At 58.3% G+C, this 21,828-nt stretch overlaps 1 protein-coding gene across 2 annotated transcripts; it reads right to left on the minus strand.

The window, feature by feature from the left end:
• Nucleotides 1-1,757: 1,757 nt before the first annotated feature.
• ARID3C (AT-rich interaction domain 3C) lies at nucleotides 1,758-21,758 on the minus strand. 2 transcript variants are annotated; one of them, XM_057413651.1, is made up of 8 exons: nucleotides 21,548-21,758; nucleotides 20,548-20,883; nucleotides 9,323-9,401; nucleotides 5,404-5,587; nucleotides 4,964-5,208; nucleotides 4,393-4,662; nucleotides 4,126-4,215; nucleotides 1,758-3,186 (listed from the first exon to the last, which is right to left on the minus strand). In XM_057413651.1, the coding sequence occupies exons 1-8, from the start codon at nucleotides 21,584-21,586 to the stop codon at nucleotides 3,044-3,046; spliced, it is 1,386 nt and encodes a 461-aa protein (XP_057269634.1). In that variant the 5' UTR covers nucleotides 21,587-21,758; the 3' UTR covers nucleotides 1,758-3,043. The 2 variants fall into 2 exon arrangements, with proteins under 2 accessions (XP_057269634.1, XP_057269635.1); XM_057413652.1 differs by having other exon boundaries at nucleotides 1,759-3,186; nucleotides 9,329-9,401.
• Between the last annotated feature and the right edge of the window lie 70 nt (nucleotides 21,759-21,828).

Consider the following 21,828-nt stretch of genomic DNA (forward strand, 5'->3'; position numbering starts at 1 on the left):
ATTTGGGATTGGAGGACATCCACCCTTTAGAGTCCTATCCAGCCTGTGAGGAGCCTTGAAATGGGGCTGAAGGCACAGCACTGGTTGCCCACAGCCCAGGGCAGTCCACAGATGTGCCCCACACTCCTTGGGGCTGGGAGAAGGAATTCAACCCTGTCTCTATCCTTACAGTGATACTGATACCACAGCCACCTGCCCCCAACCCAGCTCTGAAGCCAGATCCAGCACTCCTCCTGCTAATCTGGATCATCCCTGCATCCTCCGTCTCTTGCTTCCCACTCAATTACAGTCCCTGCGGGACATGGGAAGCGGGCATCAATCAAGGCTGGTTACTCAGGTGACAGCAGCTGTGTCTCCGAGCCCCCCAGGGAGAGTGGCAATACACATCGCCCCCTGAGCTGTGTAATGAGTGGAGATGCGGGCCTTCGTGTGCCCTCCAGGCTCCCCAGGGCCCTGGCGCTCGATGAGCTGTGGCCAGCACTGCCTGGCAGTGACAGGGGACATGAGACCCCAATTAAGGCTGCATCGATTCCACTCCAGCTCTGCTTCCCGTGCTGTGCCGGGCTGTGCCGTGGCTGCAGGAGCTCTGTGCCAGCGCTTAGCTGTCTCACAGCCCTACAGCAAACACCCTGGGACCAGCCTGGGACTCGCACAGACACACAAATACACACACACAGAGGGGAACCCCACTGCAGCCCGGTGTACACTCAAAACACACACACTCCGCTGTTCACAGACCCCCTCACCTTCATACCCACCTACAGGGCTCCTCTGGAAGACCCGGAACGGGGCAGGAATAGGGTCCTCTTCAGGGGACCCGTGTCCCCATCCGTGTCCCCTTCCGTGTCCCCAAGTGCCGCTACCCCAAGGTCCGGGGCGGGCAGCGCCGCTGCAGCACCATGGACAGCGCCCGCGCCACCCGGTGGGGTCTGCGGGTCTGGGCTGGGGGTGTCCTCACAGGTATTGGGGGGTGTCCCTGAGTGTCTGGGGGTCTCCCCAGGGGTGACCCGCGAACCAGGAGGTTTTGTCCCCTTGTGTGATAGGAACCTGGCTTCATGGCTGCCAGGGTGAGCCTGTCCTCATGGCTGTGATTGGTAGAGTCCTCATGGGAGCCCCCCCTGTGCCCCTTGAAATACAACCGTGCACGTGTGAGCCTGTGCATTTGCACACAGACGTGCAAGTATGAATCTGTGTATGCCACTGAATCCGTATGAGTGTGGTGACTTATAACATCTCCATGCTTTCCCACGTGCACCCATATATGCACCCATGAGCACCCATGTGTGTGTCCATGTCTTCCAGCTCCAGCTGGGTCACCCATGCCCTTTGTGGGCACTACCCATGTGCCGGGCTGGCCCAGCACTGCTTGCATCTCACCTGGTCGAACATTACAGACCCATGGCCATGGCTTGAGCAGCCTCAAAGCCATGCTCCTTGCCTCACACAGGCAGCCTAATGGTGTTCCCTCCCACGGGTGAGCTACCCCTGGGCAGCTTATGGGGCCAGGAAGCCCCACAGCCTGGCTAGCATGGGTGGGGTTGGTGCTCAGTCTGATCCAGCTGATGCTTGAGGGCTCTGGTGGCACCTTTTCCCAACTCAAAGCCCTCAGAAACAGAGGCAACCCTGTGCTGGAGGAAAAGGCGAGGCGGGCTGTGAAGCCTCAGGCACTATAATTGGGCTGTGTGGGTGTCCTGGACCTCCAAACTGTCCCCATCCTGTGCTCTGGACCTTGGCGGGTGGCACCATGTCACACATACCATCATGCTCACCCTGGTTTGGTTCAGCAGTTCATTTCCTTTAATAGATACACAGAGTTGCGTGGCTGCGGTGGGAGTGCCGTGGGGAGCCCGGCGGCACCAAGCACCGGCCCCCCGCGCTGAGGTAGAGGTGAACGTTGCTCCACGCTCGCCTGCTTTGGCACCCAGGGGTGCAAGAGGGTGGAGGAGGCGCCCGCCTGGCCCCAACGAGGTAGTTCGGAGTGCCCTCTGTCTCCTTGCCCCCCAGCTGGGGACCCCAGCAACTGGGTGGTCTTTGGTGGTGGGGGACACTTCTGGGCCTCCCTGCCCTGTCTGTTCCCCCCAACAAGCTCCTTCCAGTGCACAATCCCCACTCCCACTCCAATAATCCCCATTTCCACCTGTCACATCTCACCCCCACCAGTCCCACTGGTCTCCCCAGTATCTGCCCCCCAGGGCGAACCCTTAGCTGAGTGAGGACTTCGGGGGCTGAGATGCCACCACCCTGGTGTGGCCAGTGGGGACCCAGGGCCCTGGGGGTCTCTCAGGATGGGGGCAGCAAGCCCAGGCAGTGCAGGAGGGCTGGGCAGGAGGGTCTGCAGAGGGTAAGGGGTGCAGTATATAGGGGATGCAGTATATAGGGGATGCAGTGTATAGGTGATGCAATGAATAGGGGATGCAGAGTATAGGGGATGAAGTGTTTGCACTGAGGTTGTGCATGGATGAGGTAATGTGGGCACCAACGGTGCATATAGGGGATGCAGTGTGGGCACTGCAAATGTGTGCAAGGGATTTAACGTGCAGGTGATGCAGTGTATGCATCGAGGGTGTGTATAAGGAACACAGTGTGCATAGAGATGTGTGTAACAGAGACAGCATATAAGAGATGCACTACGTGTGGCAACACAGAGGATGCAGTGTACCCATTAAGACGTGTACAGAAGCTGCAGCTGCATGCAGTGATGTGGGCACAGGGGCTGCAGTGTGTAGGGGATGCAGCATGCGGGGCCCAGGGGTGCCCCAGGCAGCAGGACAGGCAGGAGCTGTACGGGGTGGGTTACCTGGGGGCAGCACTAAGGAGGAAGATATGTATGTCCAAGGGCATGCGTGTGGGAGGGACCCCAATCATGGGGATAAGGGACAAAAGGGACCACATGGGTGCTCACAGCCTTGCATGGACACAGCTCAGTATTGCAGCAAGAGGCACCTTTGGGTCCCCCATCCCACCTTGGTGTCCCAGCTGGGTCCCACCGCTCAGCCCCCCCCCAAGGCTCTGGGGACCCCCTGCTGGGTGGGGGGATCTCTCCTTATGGTGAGGTGCTGCTGGGAGTGTGGTTGTGCGAGGGGGCTGGGAGCAGTGGGTTCGGGGCAGGCATGGGGTTCGGCCGGCTCTGGGTGCTCCCTCCACTGGGTGCTGGGGGTGCTGGGGGCCGGCGGGCAAACAGGACACCTGGAGAGCAAGAGCAAGGGGGTTAGGGCAAGCCACAGGCTGGAGGCCCTGCTCTCCTGGTCCCCAGCATCCCTGCGGTCTCCATTCCCCCCATCACCTTTGGTGTCTATCCCAGCCCAGCCACCCTCACCCACATGGGGCAGCCTGTGGGGTGTCCCAGGGCCATTTGGCTGGCAGCCCCACATGCTGATGAGACCCTGCCCTTTCCAGCCCCTTAAATACTTAAGTCCTGAAGGAAAAGCCATAGATATTAGTTGGGGGTGCCTCAGCTGGGCAGGCGGGGAGCTGGGCGGTATGGGATAAACTGCCTACCCAGGTAGGTGCACAATGTTACCCCAAAGCCTCCGTGCTGGCAAAGCACCCCAACATCTTCCCCTGCATCCAACACCATGCTCTGCAACCAGCCAACCCTTGCACCCAGTCACTCTCTGGGAATACCAGCATTTGGTGACCCCAAATCCAAGCCCTGCCCCCACAGTGGGGGTGCCTTTTCGTACTTTAACAGCCAAGTACATGCGTCCATCCATCCATCCATCCATCCATCCATCCATCCATCCATCCATTCATCCATCCATCCATTCATCCACCCATCCATCCACTCATCCATCCATCCACTCATCCATCCATCCATCCATCCATCCATCCATCCATCCATCCATCCATCCATCCATCCATCCATCCATCCATCCATCCATCCATCCATCCATCCATCCATTCCCCAGTTTTACCTTCCATTGCTAGCCCCTGCTGGGGGCCAATTTCCATCCTCACTGACCCCCTCCTTCTCCTGCCCCCTCTCCCCAGGCCCCACCACTTCATTACAATGGATTTTATAGTAAAGACATCAGATTGAAGGAAGGACTTGCTGGCCAGGCAGTGGCTATAAGTTATTGGATTTCCCGGCCGCAATTACACAGGCCAAGCGGCCCTTCTATTTACCTGTGTAGACAACTCCATTTATTTCTATTGACATGTTGATACTGCTAATGCCATTGGTGGACAGGTTCAATGCGGTCTCCTGTCTGTCATCTGGGGAAAGGAAATACCAATATGAGTGTTAAGAGAAACAGAAACAAGAACCTGCCCAAGAGAGAGAAGAGGGGCTCCGGCCTCTCCAGGCATCAATGCTCCCCTTCAGCCGCTGCTGCTCCCCGCAGGGGCACCAGGGGATGGGGTGACACAAGGTGAGGTGTTGCACCTCGCTACCTCGGTTGGAGATCTTGATGTTCATGGGGAACTGGGAAGCCACGGCCAGGAGGTTGTGCTGCAGTGCGTGCTGCACCAGCCGCTGCTGCTCCTCCACCGTCAGGGCCACCTTCTTCTCCGGAGGCTCCCCCGTCTCCAGCTTCTCCCGTAGCTGCTCCAGCACCACCGCCTGTGAGGCAGCTGCTGCTTGGGCTGCTGCGAGATGGTGGCCGGCCAGTCCCACCGGGATAGCGATGCGCCCCGGCACTGCTGCTGCCAACGTGCCATCCTCTGCAATGACCAAGAGACCTCAGCGCGTCCCCCACATCCACCCCATTCACCGTCCCTGCTGGTGCCACCTCCATCCCTTTAGCATGGGGCAAGCAAGCCACCACTCTGGGCTTGGTCCTTCTCCAAAGACAGGAGAAATATAAACCCTTCTCAGTCCCAGAAAGGGACTAAGAGAACAAAATTGTTCCTGTTTTCCCCAAGCAATAGCAGCAAGAGCAGACAGGGAACATCCCTGCTGCTGGAGTTGTGTCCATCCCTGGAGAGAGATATGTGCCAGGGGGAATATGTGCTCCTCACCTACCTTTCTTAACTGCATGCAGTTGGCCGAGCTGGCCACAGCTGTGTGTGGAGATGCTAAGAGCTGGCAGAGGCAATTTTGGGGAGCCCAGCAGGGTTGGGGTGCTGACTGGTGAGTAGTTGAAGAGTGCTGTGCCGAAAGCCTGCCTCCGTCCCTCCCGACGGTTGCTGTCGATGGCAGCTTGGAGCTCACCTGGAGAGCTGAGCGCTCGCTTCTCACATTCATAGGGGTACAGGTACTTCATGTATCTGCATGAGGAGAGAGCCAGGATGAGACCCACACCATGTGCCTCCCAGCCAGCCCTGGGGTGAGCAGGGACCATGGTGGTGGTGGCACCTGCTAAGGGTCAGAGCCCTTTATCCCCTTTTGGGACACCCCATGAAGGAGCCCACTTGGGGCTCTGGGACACTGGAGGCAGTGGGTGCCCCTGGGGGGGTGCTCACTGTGTGCGGAGAGTGAAGGCAGCGCTGGTGATGGAGGTAGGTAGGTTGAGGCCCTTGGTGATCTCCCGCCAGATCTTCTTGTTGATGACTTCAACCAGGCCACCCTTGTCCGTCACCAGCTGGTACAGCGTGTACAGGTCCAGCACTTGCTTGGCCATGATGGGGATGCGGTTCACAGGCGTCCCTTACAGCCGCACATAGAAGAGAGAAAAGGGTATTGGGTGAGCCTACGGGGACCCATACTCCCCGCGGATGTGGTCCCCACTTTGTCCCCACTGCTAGCGTGGGTATCAGCTGCCCCACAAGGGGAGACACATATGAAGGTGAGCACCCATAAGCATGGAGAGAAGCACCATGCCCATGAGAAGGGCAGACCCCAGCATGTTGGCACACGGTCCCTATTGATGAAGCTGCTGGTGGGGATGGGTACACACTCATCTGGAAAGTGTGGGATGGGTGAAGTGCCTCTTCCAGAGCACCTTAGAGAGAGTTATCCTATACAACTCTTAGAGCTCCCAATAGAGCATCTCCCCAAAATATCTCTCAGAGCATCCTAGAAGGACTCTCACTGTATCCCTGTCAGAGCCACATAAAGAGAGACCCCATCAAACTTTATACAGGGTCTCTGAAGAGAGACTTCTCCCCTCCCTTCTGGAGGGACTCATCCTATAATCTCCTTATAGAAAGGTTTTCTCTCTTGAAAATCCTCTCCAAGCTCCATTGAGAGGGAGTTCCCTAAGAATACAGAGGAGGTCCCCACCTACAGATCCTTCCCCAAAAGCCTCCCCAGCTGCTTAAGGGCCTTCTGTGCCCTGCCTCAAGAGGACTGACCCCAAATCCCCTTCAGATGCCCCCAGTAGAGATCGTGATCCTGGTCCCTCAACATCACCCCCCTCCCTGAGGCCATGGGGCAAAGGGACATGAGGTTACTAGGGCTCTGTGAGCCCAGCATGGACCAGAATGGTCCACGTAGCCACCAGGTCTAGTTACACCTCCTTCACCCCCCACTTTCCCAGCACCCCCAAATAGTCCCATAGCCTTACTCTGCCCCACTGCACCTCAGGGCAATGGTCCAGGCAGTGGCTGAGGGCTGCAGTAGGGTAGAGGAAAGATAAACATCTCATCCCATCCCATCTTGTCCCATCCCACCCCATATTTATTCCTCCTGCGGGGTGTCGGGGCTCAGGCAATATCGGAAAGCCATCCATTTGGCCAGGGGAGGCTGTCACAGCTGTGCTTCGCCCCTCAAACGAAGCCGTCACTCACCGCCATCCTCCAGCATCCCTAATTTATGGCCCCAATATTGGCTTGGCTTCTTCACATAAGCCTGAAAAATGAGCTCTTTTTATTCCTTTACTGAGTTCATTTAACTTATTTTTTTGTGTGTGTGTGTCTCTGTTGTTCGGCTGCTCAGGAAGAGGGAGAGGAGTTTATCCCCCTGGGAAAGAGGCAGAGATATTGACTTGATACCTGCCAGCAGTCCATCGCCAACCCTGCCTGGGGGCTGCTCACAACAACCCCATCACCTCATGGGGGCTCAACTTGAGGGCTCCCCATCACCCCAACATGCCAATGAGTGTGCTCGGTCTCACCCCAATTGATGGATTTCTTCCTTCTTCCCCCATCCCCATGCATGGTGGCTATCCAAAGGAGCTCATCATTAATCTCAGTGCTGTGCAGGGCGGGCTGCCAGTGCCCATCCCGCTGACAAAGGGACCTGTCTGCATCCCTGGAGAGTGATGGCCCCAGCCCCGGCCAGGGAGAGCGGCACAAAAGCTCAGGGAGGTGATGCGGCCATTGTGGTGCTGCAATTAATTCCTTGATTGATTAATGGCTCCGTGTTATCAGCAGGGCCCTCAGCTTGGCAAGGAGATGGCGGACCCTTGCTGAGCAAATGCAGAATTATTCCCTCCATTTCCCAGTTGGCCATTTCTGGAGTGCCACAGGGGTTGGGGCATGGGGATGAGGTGTTCCACAGCCTGTATCCCATGTCTGGCGGGGGTGACACAATCACCCCCCTGTGCCACTGGGGCTGGGTGTCCCTGCCTTGAGCCATCAGGGCTGTCCCTAACCCATTTTTCAGCCCCTCTGACAAATACCAGTGCCAAAACTGCCCTGTCAGACATCAGGGGGACATGGCCCCTTTCATTAGGGCTCACCCTGTGGTCATTATCCCCACTGTCCCACTGCCACCTTTGGGATGCAGTCTGGGGGTGGGGGCAGCTGCCTTCTCATGCACCCCTGGGTGTTCCTGCAAGCACTTATGCTGGTATCATGGGTGCTGCTTCTCATCCAGCTCCTGATGACCCCTGTGATGCTGTCCCTGCCCTACTGCCCTCTGTCCCTTTTCTTTGCTACCTGGCTGTAAAATCCAGCACTGTAACACGTGAATTCACACTTGCCTGCCCTCCTGGGGGGCGAAGTCACCCACTCGGAGGAGATACAGGACAGATGAGACAGGAGCAGGACAGCCAGACACACAGGGATGAGGAGCTGGGAAGCATCGGGCTCCCTCCCTCCTCCCCGCACCACCGTGAGCTTGCTTAATTAGCCCCAGCCCCAGTGGTGAGGGAGTTAATTAGCTCTGGAGAGAGAGATAATGAAGCCACAGAACAGCCCATGAATCTTGTTTCTGATGGATGCTGGGGGGAGCCAAGGCAGTGCCGATGCTCCCACTTACTCCCCAAAGCCCTGCACTAGGGCCAGAGGGACTTGGGAGGCACTCATGGGGTAGTACCCATATCCCCATCCTCACCTCAATCCCAGCTCCAGCATAAGCCCCATGGCTGCGCCAGCCACCTCAACACAGCCCTGAGTGAAACCAATTTGTGGGGTCTCTGCTTGACCCACAAGTTGACCACTGCTGCCCCCCCCCAAGCGGGCAGATGTCCTCACCACCCTCCCCATGGGCACTGACTGGGGACAACAGCCCCTTTCAGCTCACCCTTGTCCCACACACAGCCAGCCCCACTGCTTCCACACACCCCCCGCACAAGCCTTCCCCCGTTAATTAGCCCGGCATTAACCTCTGCCTGGGGTTTACTGGCTATTGAGCGGCATGTTCATTAATCCACACACCAGCAAAAGGCTCTAATTAATACGGCTGGCCACACGCCCGCGCTTGGCAACTTTTAATTGTCACAGGCCCGGACGGGGAGGGCGAAGGTTAAAGCATTTATCGAGTCCCCAGGAGCCAGCTCGGCCCCCCATGCCGATAGCAAAGATTTCCAATGCGGCAGGGCTGGCTGGTGAGCCCTTAACCCCTAGGTGCCTGGCGCTGCCAGGAACACTGCCTGCACTCCTGCAGTGCAGCTTTGTGGGCATCCCTAAGGATGCTGGTGATGAGCATCCTCATTGGGCACTGCTGGTGGGCATCAGTAATGGGCACTGCCCAAGGCATCCCCAGCAGGCAGCATTAAAATGTCCTACTAATGGGCATCATTAGTGTCTGATGGATGCTGGACGAATTAGGGCTGATGCTCCCACTTGCTCCCCACAGCCCTGCACTAGGACCAGGGGGACTCGGGGGACATTCATGAGGTGATGTCCAGATCCCCATCCTCACCTCCAGCCCACCTCAATGGGCATTGCTAACAGTTGTCACCAAGGGGTATCCCTGTTGGGCATTGCTAACGGGCATTGTTAACAGGCATCTGCATTGGCATTGCCACCATCCCCAGCCTTGGGGCCCAAGGGAGAACCTTCTGCCAGCAGGCACCCCATAGTGGGTGCTGCCTATAGAAATGGGGTCAAATCTGCTGGGTGTGAGCTAACACATGTGCATGTGTAGATGAGGATGGGAGGCACTGCAGGAGCTACCTGAGGGGCTCACAGAGACTGGGAGTGGCTCAGAGCACCGTGAGCCCCCCCCCAGGCAGCCAAGGCAGGGGTGCCAGTGGTGCCCACCCCTGCCACCCACCTTTACCTCTCTTCTGCATGAAGCTGAAGAGGTCATCCAGGAACTCCTTGCGCTTCGGGTCCTCATCCAGTTCATAGAGCTGGGGGCAGGAAAAAGAGCAGTCAGTGCTGCTGGTACCAGGAGCAGGCATCACCCCTGGCCCCGCCAGCCTCCTCTGCCAGCAATAAGAGGCAATCCCTTGTCACAGACAGGATACCCCAGTGCACCCTGCATGCTGGCAGCACTGTATTCTCCCTGTGCCTGGCATGGGCAGCCCACACACCACTGACTATTCTGCACCCTTGATGCAGAGATACTGCATCTGTGTCTCAGTTTCCCCTGCCCTCACTTCCCTAGGTGGAGGGATGACTGTTTCCCCTGGGAAGATGATGCCAGTGTAGGCAGGACAGCAGCAAATCCCAGGATCTCCCCAGGCAGGTCCCTGGGATGTGGACACTCAGCCCTGCTCTGGCTCAGCATCCTGCTGGCACTGTCCAGTGCTTGTGCTCACCATGTCCCACATGGGATCAGCATCCTCACTGAAGGGACACAGTGCACCTGCACAGTGGAGATGCTGGTCCCATCCCAGGGTGAGCCGGCAGGACCATGGCATGGGTGCCAGTGGGGGAGCTGCCAGCACTAGAGGCTGCCACACAGAACCGGGGTGACAGGGCTATTGACAACATGATTAGCACAGCCTGAGCTGTGTCACCCTCTGACGGAGCCTGATCGATGGCCAAGGACAGCAATAAGTGCCTCTTCAAAGGGCCATGATGCCAAATCCTCCTCCCTCGCTTGGGCATGGGGACCCCAAACCCATCTTCCTCAGCTGTGCACGGGGACCAGGGTGTGAGCATGGCAGTGACACGTCCCCACAAAGCACACGGACTTCCTGCAGTGTGTGTGTGTGCAAAGCCAGATGTGTGTGCACTGTGTGCCAGCGCACGAGCACGAAGTGAGGAGTGCAGCACGAATACTGGTGCTCGTGTGTCCCAGCAACTTCGTGGGTGCTCTGATGCGTGTGCAAGCTACTGAGTGTGCACATGGTTACACAGATGCACACATTCAGCTGTGAGGACACTTATGTGTATTGGATGGACACGGGTCCGGACACACGGACACAGACCCCAAGGCTGAGCTGACGGATGACACCGCAGAGGCAAGTGAAGCCCCTACATCAGGGACATGAAGTGCCGGCTCCGTGCAGAAGCCAGGGCTCGCCTGATTCCAGCACAGTGCCTAGGTGACCATGACAAATTGGAGCCCGCCAGATCGATGGCCCAGCAGTAAAAGTCAGAGCACATGAAGGAAAAATTAGCACCAATCGAAGGCGCTATAGACACCAATTCCTCCCAGCAAGCCCGGCAAGAATTTAAAGCCATTGAAAAGAAACAAAACTCAGCAGTCCAGAATGGATTTCCAAAACATATACAAAGAAATGCAAGCTGGAAAACAAAGTCAGGCACAAAATTGAGTCGTTTAAAAAACAATTGTGCTGGGAAAGGCCGTTAAAAACCAATAGAGCAGGAGCACTCTCCCCCTCCACACAGCACATCATTCACTGGACAGATAAAGGGAGCTTTGCTGTGGGGATGTCAGGCTATAAGGACGTGGGGATGTGAGGATGGGGGGGGATGCAGAGACATGGTGGGGACACGTGAATGCAAGGATGTGGGGATGCAGGGACATGGGAATGTAGGGAGGTGAGAATGCAGGGACCGGGAGGACTTGGGGGGACACAAGTCCTACACACACCCCACAGTTCCCATCACTGGACAGACACATCTAACGCAGACCCTCATATAACCCATGGGGATAGGTGTTAAATGCCTGTCCCTAACCTAGTCTAATGCCAGTCTCCTACCAGACCCATGGGTGCTGATGGTCTGGCTCTGAGTCACTCCCTCTCTGCCCCTTCCTTACCCTCTGGGTGCTACTCATCTGTGTCCCCTCCTTGCAGAAGAGTGCTCTCGGGATGCCCTGACCCCTGAGTGCCATCACCCTGTGCCTCTCCTCCACCGTGGTGCTCCCTGCTCTGCTCTGTGCCCACTCCTCATCGCCTGCCCTCTCCCCAGAGCTCCTCAAGCCATCGATTACAGTAACTAGGTCAGGCTCGGAGCAGAGCTCCAGGGGGGCTGCTTTGATTTCTGTCCCAGGGAGGCTGTGTGAGCCAGGCTTTGCATGCATCTCCCTGCCTGCAGCAGGGCTCTTACCCCCAAGGTTCCACACAAACCCTGTTTCCAACCCTGCAGTCTCCTGGCCTGTCAAAGCAGCAGCAAGCATCCCAAACCAGTAACCTCTACCTATCCCATAGCAGGGAGAAGCCACTGACTTCAACCCAGCCAGTGGCCTCCTACATCCGAGCGTCACTTGTGTTTCTCCTCTCACCACAAAAGGCAGGATCCCACCTGTGCTGCCATTGCCTCCAACCCCCAAAACGTGTGATTTCCAAGCGCTGGAATCTATTTTTACACCATTTATTAACCTCTAACCTTTTATCTGCAGAGTACAGGGATGCAAAGACACATTACATCAAACAGGGAGCAAAGGTCAGCTTTAAAGTGGAGACGAGAGCGGAGCTGAGTAGCAGGGAGCAGACAGCAGCCTTTGGTGTGCTGGGGATGCACTGGGCATCCCATCGGATTTGGGGATGCTCAGGTGGGAGAGGAGGTGGTTTGGGGGAATTCTTGCTGATGAGGGGTGGGGTGGGTCCCAGTTAAGGCTGGCTATGGAATCCAAGCATCACTTTGCAGAAGTGGCACATGGGTGGTGGCATGGGTAGTGGTCTGCTACAGCAATCAGGCCAAACAGCCCCAGCCCCTTGGAAGAAGCCAACTCCATCCCTTACCTAGGGCTCTGGGCCCTGCCACTCACCCTGTTCCTCTTCCTGCAGGGTGAGCACCGTGGTCCCCTCCTGCCTGACTTGGGGACTGACTATCTAAGGAGCACATCAAAACCGCCCAGCATCATGCACAAGTTTGCATGGGCATGTGCAACCCTGCACAAGCATGCACAGCCCCGCATGGGCACACAGAACATCACACAAGTGTGCCCAACCCTGCACAAGTATGCACAGCCCTGCATGGGCACACAGAACATCACACAAGTGTGCACAACCCTGTATATACATACACAACCTGCACAGGTACAAATCTGTACACAGGAATTTGGCTATTCACAGCCTCCTATGGGCAGGCAAAAGCCTGGGTGAGAATACAAAGCCTTTCATAGGTGCACACAACTCTGCATGAGCATCCACAACATCAGATGTGCATGCACAACCCTGCATGGGCATGCACCCTAGATGTGCATGTACAGCCTGCATGGGCATGCACTCCAGATGTGCATGCACAACCCTGGATGGACACACACTACCCCAGACGAGCACTCACAACCCCAGCTGGGTACTCATAACGCCATACACATGTGCAAAACCCTGTATGGACAACCACAAATGCAGACGGGCACGTACAACACCACGCATGCATGCACAACTCTAGACAGGCACGCATAACCCCGGATGGGCATGCACAGCCCCAGGCAGCATGCACAGCCCCAGATGTGGCATGCACAACCCCAGAGACAGGGAAACCCCTGAGACAGACACCCCAAACCCTGCAGGGGCACACATCACCCCAGAGCCCCCCCTGCACCTCGGAGAGGTCCAGCAGGCCTTGCCCAGGGGCAGTTGTGCAACATGAGCAGTGGCTCCTGCTTGCGGTGACCTATGAGCAAGGACCCTTTTAATCATGTTTGTATTGATATAATTAGTAACTCATTTAACGCCATCGATGTAACTATATTCCTCTATAAACAGAAGTATTAAACTGTCAAGCCGTGGGATCGATATCCCACCGATGCACACCACGGCTCTGCTCTGCTGAACTCAGGGACCCCAACCACAGTGCTTCATACCCCCAAAAACCACAGCAGTCTCAGCACTATCCTACTTCCACCCAACACCACCACTTGGGTGCTGGTGCAGGACCAGAGGGGGATGTCCTCATACCCATACTCAGGTCCAGGGACCCCGCTCCCTCCCATCATCCCATTGCCATGGCGACATCTTTATTCCTTAAGGGATGGGGATAACGGGGCTTGTCAGGCAGGTTAGAGGTCAGCGGGTCGAACATGCTTTATTAAAGGGATACGAATAGATCTTGTGCCTGCCCCTCCTCCTCGCTGCGATTAAATAACATCATTAGCACCTCTCACTCACCCAGAAGATGCCTCTCATGGAGCTGGGACCCCGCAGCCCAGCTGATCCCTTAGAGAAAGGATGCAGTGAGGTGATAACGCACCCTCAAGCATCTCAGGGCTGCCCTGTCCCCCTGGACCCTCAGCACCCTGCCACCGAGGGGAGCAATAGCAGCAGGACCCCCCGCAGCTCCCGCTCAGCTCCCACCTCCCACTGGCAACAGGGGCTCAGATCGGCAGCCAGGATTTAATCCACTTAATACGAGCTGTATCGATCCCCGACCCTGCTTGGTTCCCCCCTGCTTTGCATCCCTCCCCCCCCCCCCAACCCTGAGCCGCTTAATATGCACCACATTGATTAGCATGCTGCTAATTTTTCTATCTGGCTGCTGTTCACGCAGGGAACCCAGGTAACGCTCATCCTCCCACACACCCCACCACACCATGAGAGGCTGACTGGTCTGGGGTCCTTGCACCCCTCCTGAGCACCACTGTCACCTCTGAGCTGGGGTCCCTGGCTCCTATCCCAGGGAGATGGTGCACAGCCAGACACTGGGGTGTCCTCTGTGTCTTGATAGCATGGAATCATGGAATGGTCAGGGTTGGAAAGTACCTTAAAACCCGCTGCCATGGGCAGGGACACCTCACACCAGGCCATGTCACCAAGGCTCTGTTTAATCTGAAGGCTGGACACAGAGGGAGACAGGAAAGCCATCCATGCCTCAGTTTACCCTTCATGCTTACAGTCACAGGAACTGGCTATTCCCAATGCATGCCCAGCCCTGTGCACGCTGGGGTGCAGGGACACCAACAGTGTCCACAGTCAGAGGCCCCCCCAGCCACGGGACACACACAAAGGAGCCGAGGGTTTGTGGATGCCCTCCCTTCTCTCCCCAGTGCTAGAGCTGGGGGGCAGTTCATTCCCTGCCGGGCACAAACCACCCCCTGACCTTGTGAGCCACCGCTCGCCTCCGCCACCAGTCGTTAATAAGTTAATGGTTATGGGACGGCTTTGCTGGGACACCGGCTGCATTCGAAGGTGCTGCCAGCTCCCCGGGAAGGGGGCTGCTCTCCTGCTCCCACAGCCCTGATAAGTCCAGGGGTGCTTGCTCACCCCAACATCCCCAGCCCCAGCAGTCAACCCCACTGCTGTGGCTGGACCCCTCCATCCGGAGCCCTGTCCCAGTGCTGCGGTTCTCCCTCATAAGCCTTTCATCATGCTTAATATTTAACGGCGCTTTATAGAGCAGCAGGTTTAATCAGCACTGATAATGTGGCGGATCCAGCAGGTCATTAAAACCCCCCTTCCCCACCGCAGCAGGCATTGCCGCTGCTGGGAGAGCTGCCTGCTGCAAACATTAACCCGGCTTCGCTCAAGGTTGGGGACTGTTTGATGGCAGCGTTGGCCTTGAGACAGCAGTCCCCCTACCTACAGCCTGGCCCCGGGGTGAAGGAGGGGCTTGCAGGGTCCCTAATCTTCTCCTCAACACACTTTGCAGGAGGGGAAACCGAGGCACGGGGTGCTGGCATTGCTTCCCTAAGGGCTGGAGCCACAGGAAACACGCCGCATGGTGCCACCACGGGTACCATCTGGCCCACATCGCTCTGTCTGGGGGCTGTGGCACAGGGAAGGGAGGGTCCTGCCTCCCAGTGAGCTTGTGTCCCCCGCGATCGGCCCCTTGTTACTCGTTCATGGCTGAGCAGGCAGGGAGTCAATGAGGGGATTTGTTCGGGTTAACCTCGCTGACCCGTGGTGCTTGCCATGCCACCGCCTCCCCCTACATCCTTGCTTTCCCCTCCATCCCTGCCTCTCCCTCCTTGTCCTTCCTCAAGTCATCCCAGGGTGACTAAGGACGGGGACACCCCCCCAGCACCAGCACCCCACACAGGCCCAGATGGGCTCTCTCTCTTCATAGAGACTCCTGTGCACACTTACACACCACTTACACACTTCTCCTGCGCACGCGCATTTATCCTGTGCACATTCCCACAACATGTGCACCCACACACACCTTTTATACACAACCCCCCACCCTGTGCACACTCACACGTCCCCTATACACTCTATGCACATATACACACCTCCAGTGCGTGCTCACACATCCCCTATATATGTTCCTCCTGTGCACAGATCATCGTGTACATACTCATACATCTCCTACGCATTCCCCTGTACATACTTTGCACACTCATGCAGCCCCTGAACACACCTTCCCAGCACACACTCACCCCTGTGCATGTTCATGTGTTCCCTATACACTCTCTCCCTGTTGCACTCTCATGCACCTCTATGCACACGTACCCCCCACACAGGTGAGCTTGCTCCCATACCCCCATGAATCTGCAAAAGTCCATGGGCGATGTTGTGGGGCAAGGTCCCATGTCCCCACCACAGTGCTTAAGGCACATGGAATTTACCTCCAGTATTAAGCCAAACAGTGGATTAGCAGAGGCAAAGTCAGTGAAGGGGTGCATCTCCCCAGGTTCCTCACATCCGATTCTGGGGCAGTAGCTGAGAGGGAGCCAGGGTGGGAGCTTCTGTCAATGCTCCTCTCCCACTCTGATTAGTTTTTACACCTCCTATCTGGAGCTCCCAAGAGCTTGGGATTGAGACTGTTTGGGAGACGGTGTCGCAGCAGCAACTGAGGTACTCGGCATCCCCCGGGCTGTCGTGGGGCTGGGAAGAGCCCTGGGAGCACCCACCAGGACTGCTCAGCACTGTGGGCTGGGGCAGGGGGCATAGGGGTGGTCTTGGAGGGGAGATCAGCCCCCAAACCCTGTCTCAAACACCCATGGATTCACATGCGGAAACACTGGTCCATGAACATACAGGAGTGCCCACACACACTGGGACACTACATGTGTCCCTATACATACACACAGGTATGTTCAGACATGCGTGGGCACACCATATGCATGTGGGCACATGCATGGTGCATACACACCCCTACATGCACGCTGTTGTTCTATATGCACACACACAGAGAACACCTCCATATGCACTCCCAGCCATACACCAGCAGCTCCTGCCTTGTGCCCCTGCACTCGTACTGGGCTGCTGGAGCTGCCGGAGCTGCCGCTGCAGGGGATTAGCACACTGACCCTTGCCACCACCACCACCTCCCCGATGCAGGTGGTCCCAGAGCTCTGCTGCACGTTTGCTGGTGAGAAACCTCCAGGGAGACACAGACAAGAGCAAACACCACGTCCATCATCCCCCAGCTCTGCATTGTAACCAGAGACCCTCTAATTTAGCTCTGGGAGTCCTTCGGTGGTTAACTGCTGCAGCTGGGTTGAAGATGCACTGGGGGGGGGGGGGCGGCCGGCACGGGTGGGGACGGACACGGACACACTGGGGCAGGGAGACCACCTCCCTCTCCCAGGATCCCCCTCCCGAGCCGCCTCCATTCCCTGCAGGCAGGGACAGCCCTACAGGAGAACGGAATGGGGACAGAGACAGGATGGCGTGGAACGCACTCTGCCACCCCATTCTGGGATGGCCCCAAGGCATGGGGCTGAGGTTTGTGGCACAAGGAGGGCTGCAGCCAACTCAAAGCGCTTTCCTCCAGGCTTTGAGAGGCACAGCCAATGAGCCTCACTAAATATATGTAAAGGGTGAGTGGGTGCAAGAGGTGACTGCCGGCATCGGGGGGGCAGACAGGGCGGGAGCAGCACGGTGGCAAGAGGAGGAGCAGCCACACCGGGGCTGGCAGAAGATGGTGACAAACCACTGCATCCCTATATTAAATACTGAGGCTACCCAAAGGGCTGGCTGGGTCTTCACCCCCCACCCCCCCCCCCCCCCCCCCCGCTGCTCCCAGGCAGGGAGGAAGGAGCTCCAGGGGGGTACTGATGCGCCCCAACTGCATCCAGATGGGTCTGAATGTGCTGGAGGGGCCCTGGCAGGGATGGCACCCTCCTGCCAGCAAACACTCTGCTGCCAGAGAGATGGACACAAACCCAGATGTCTGAGACCCTCCTGCCCTGAGCCTTCCCACAGTGCCGCCTCTGGGAAGAGCAGGGGGATAAAAAGGGAAGAGCTGGGTGCTGCTCTTCCGTCGCTTGGAGGAAACCAGGGCATGCATCCCTATGTATGTGCATGCTTTCCAGTGAGGAAAGCTGAATACATGGGGCTGAGCTGGCACCAGCAATGCCAGTCTCTTCCTGGTGCCCTGCAAGTCAAACGTGATGCAGCACTGCAGCACTGTAACGCGGCGGCATTCCCATCCCCATGGAAGGGGTATTCATGGGTAGTGCACAGTCAGACCCCAGTCGGTCCTGGGGACAGGTCTGCCTTGCAGCGTTGACTGCAGACCTCCTGGACCTTTGCCCAGGGCTCTACCCATATGTCCTTATCAAGTGTACATAGCCCGGCGCCGGGGGCTGATGCAAGAGGCAGGGGTGAGGGGGTCTTACAACCCTCGAATATCACAGTAGCCCTCCCAGATGAGAGCAAAGGTCTTGCCAGTCCCCCCAAACCGGCGCCACAGGAAACATATAACACAAGGGCAAACACAAGGGATATTTCCCCAAAATGCTCCTCTGGGTTGAAGCAGTGTTTGCCTGTTAACCCTCAATGGGTTTCTGCGCTGCAACCTTATCCTCTGCTCCCATTTTTAGCACTACAGCACTGCGTGTAAAACCCTGAGCAGCTGGTCCTGCACCAACCTCACACCCTATCCCCATCAGAGCCCCCTCCTTGCTGCGGAGAACCCACCCTCTGCAAACCAGCCTGGATTTGGCGGTCCCCATTCACTGAACTGTTGCCCCCCAGGAGATGACAGACCCCAGACCCATCCCAGGTGATGCCAGCAGTGCCATCCAGGGTGTCCCTGTGGGAAACACAGCCCCATGCCCACACTGACTGTGCTCCATAAGCTTGTGACCAGGCATGCGCTGCCTTCCGTGCCCCACACACCAGAGCCCCTGCGAAAGCTGAGCGCGGACACCCTCCCAACATAGCCCCTGCGGAGAGCAGAGAACCTGTTCCCCAGGCTGGGCAAGGCACAGCCCTGCAGCCTGGGGGAAGCCAGGGGAGACACGTCCCTCCCAGGCAGGGGTATGTCCCCTCCCAGATGATCACAGGGCAGAGATAGGAGTGACAGACACCCTGCAGACCCCAAGGCAAGCCAGCACCGGAGCCTGATCCAAACTGCCACCCCAGAAGAGGCAGCCCCACGCAAAGGCAAGGAAGGGCTGGTCCTAGAAACTCCTTTCCCCTCTCTCTGTCCCATCCCATATAAGCCATCCAGAGGCACTCGGGCCTCTTGTCCCTAGAGTATTGAACATAAGGGACATCCCATTGTCACCTGCGATATGCCACCATGTAGGAAACCCACAGTGTGGGTCTTTGGAGTACAGATACATCACTTTTCCAACCAGAGTTGGAGAAAAAGTAGAGCAAGCAATGAAGAAGCCAGCTCTCACCCTGGGAAGCGGTGGCAGGATTTATCCCCTGCCATCCACCTCCCGGTATTCACACCGCACTGCCGGCTTGGCTCCTGCCCCGCATGGAGAGCAAGGGCAGCCCCCGCCAGGGCCAGGGCGTGAGGCTTAGGGACGAGAAATGCCGGGGATGCTTTCACCTCGTAAAGCCGGGGAGGGAGGAGCCGCTTCCCACCTCCGGGCTGACCCGGGAACCGGACAGTCCGCCTTTCTCGGCGCGGCGGGGTGTAACGCAGCACTTCCCGGACGAGATACTGGGGCTGTGCGGCTCACACGGCCCGCACCTCCCCGGCTTGATTGCGGGGAAACAGCTTACCCCGAGCACAGCTACAGGGCACATGCTGCCCGTGCCCTGCCTGCACGCAGCACAGCGGGATGAGCCTTGGCCCCTCTGAACAACACAATAGGCAGCGGCATGGACCCCGAGCACCCCGCGAAAGTCGGGTCCCTGCTGCTGTCTTCATCCCTTCCTGCCAGAAACACTGTGGATGAGCCAGGAAGTCACCTCACCTCACTGCCCTCTGAGCAGTGCCATCCTAAACAGCCACACACCAGCTGCTCAGGGACGTCTCTGTCTCTGCTTTCCCCCCCCCGCAACCAAGCTGAGCACACGGGAAGCGCAAACCCGACCTGGTGCTGTGCTGTCCACACCCACACCGTGTACAGAGAAGCACACACTGCATGCGAACCAGGGCAGCACGGATGGGATAAACACACAATAAATACAGACAGGCCTTTCCTTCACCCTATATGCAAGCCCCCAGAGCCTTTTCCCTGCACCAGATCTCAATGGCATGGGAGTCTTCCCTACACTCACAAGGAGTGAGGTGACAGGGTTGACACATGGCCTCCTCCAGCCAGTATGAGAAATCAGTGTGCCACACTGACCACCCGTAATATACCCTGGTCCTCACAGAAACACAGAGGAGCTCGGCTCATTGGCACGCCAGCTCCTTGGGGTAACCATGCACTAGAGCCTTTGCCCTTGTTTGTCTCTGAAAAACCTTCATGGACAGGGGACACTGTTTTATCCATTACAGAAAGCATCAGGGATGGAGCCTGCATGGGTCAGTGGGCACAGGGTACCAGGTGGCTGGACACTGGGCACACTGTCATGCTGTGGGGCATGGGAACAGGCACAGAGGACACCAAAGAGATGGAGGACATGAAGTACGCGTGAGATGGAGGAGACGGTGGCAGGGAGATGGAGAGCACATGAAGATGCCTGTTGGAGTGGGACACGGCTCAGGGACAGGGCCAATGAGGAGTATTATGTGGGTACCCATTTGGGGCAGAAAGGGTCTCTGGGACAGGGATGCTGGGTTGCACTGACTGTACTTGCCTGGGGTGAGGTCTGGGGGCAGTGGAGGGAGACTGGGTGGTTCACATTTAGGGTGGCATAACGTCTGGGGGAACAGATGCCTGGGGTGGGACGGGGATGAAGCTTGGGACAGTGGGGCTGCACATTTAGGGTGGGACACAAACAGCGGGTAGTGGGGGGTGTAAGCAGCATCCATTCAGGGAGGGCTGAACCCTGAGTTCATGGGGGACACCAGGGATGCCTGCCTGGAGCAGCCGATGCTGGGGTGGCGGATGCCTCCTACCTGCTTGAACTGCTCCTCGTAGGTCCACTCGTGGTGTGGGGGAGGCGGAGGCTCCCGGGGCTCCCCTTCTTCCTCCTCCTCCTCTTCTTCTTCCTCCTCCTCTTCCTCCTCCTCCTCCCCAGCGGCGGCGGGCGGCGGGCGCTGGTCGGGGACCGGGCGGCGGCGAGGGGCGGCGGGCAGCGGCCCGGGGCCAGGACCGGGCTCAGCGGGAGGCCGTCGGGGAGCGCCGTCGGGGCCGCGGGCCAGGCGGGCCGCCTGCTGCCGCTGAAGGCTCTCCATCACCGCCGCCAAGCGCAGCCCCCCCGCCGGCCCCGGCCCCCGCGGAGGGGCGGCCGGCTGCGGGCACAGGGCACGGCCTCAGCGCTGCCGCCGCCGCCGGAGGAGGAGGGAAGGGAGGAAGCACCCCCCACCCCACCCGCTCTTCCCCCACGCTCCCGGGGGCCCTGCCCAAAAGTTGGCGGCGGAGCCACCGGCACACCGGGAGCGGTACCCGCAGCCGGAGGGGCTGCCCGTCCCGCCGGGACCGCCCGGCACTCTGCCCTACTGGGGACCCAGCCCTCCGGGACCCCATCCCCGCTCCGCGGGGGGACACCCTCCCCGCTCCCACCGGGAATAGTTCCGACGCGGGATCCCCGTCGCTGTCTTGCGAGGAGCCCCCCTCCGCGTTCCGCATGGGAACCCGTGTTCTCCTGGTAGCCCCCGCCACGGTTCCACCGGGGACCGGGTCTTACCGGGGACCCCCTCCGCGGTCCCACTGGAGACCTCCGCCCCGACGGTCCCACCGGGAACCGTCTCCTGTCGAGCGCGCGGCGCCCCCGCCCCTCCGGGAACCCCGTCCCGCTCCCACCGGAGATTCTTCCCTCGGTGCCCTCTCCTCCCGGGACCCTCCTCCCGCTCCCACCGGGGACCCCGCTTCCCGTTCAACCGGGTATGCCCCCACCCCGCTCCCACCGCGCACCCCTGCGCTACCGGGGCCCCTCCGCTGCGTCCCGTCCCTCACCAGGGCGGGTTTGGCCGCCAGGCTGGGGTTTTCCACCATGCCGCCGGCTCCGAGCGCCGCCCGGGGCTCGCCCCGCCGTCCCGGGGGGCACGGCCGGCTGCTCCGCCCGGTCCCGGCCCGCCGCTCACATGGCGCCGCGCCCGCCGATATTTCTTTTATTCCGCAGCAGATGAGGGTGGGTGGGATTTTTTTCCTCTTTTCTTTCTTTCTCTCTTTCTTCGTTTTTTTTTTTTTTTTTTTTTTTTTTTTTTTTTTTGCTCCTCTCTTTTGCAACAAGTGGC

The sequence above is a fragment of the Pezoporus wallicus genome, unplaced genomic scaffold (genome assembly GCF_028554395.1).
Source record: "Pezoporus wallicus isolate ANWC-B61680 ecotype Strahan unplaced genomic scaffold, APGP_CSIRO_Pwel_v1 contig_8776, whole genome shotgun sequence".
NCBI lineage: Eukaryota > Metazoa > Chordata > Aves > Psittaciformes > Psittacidae > Pezoporus > Pezoporus wallicus.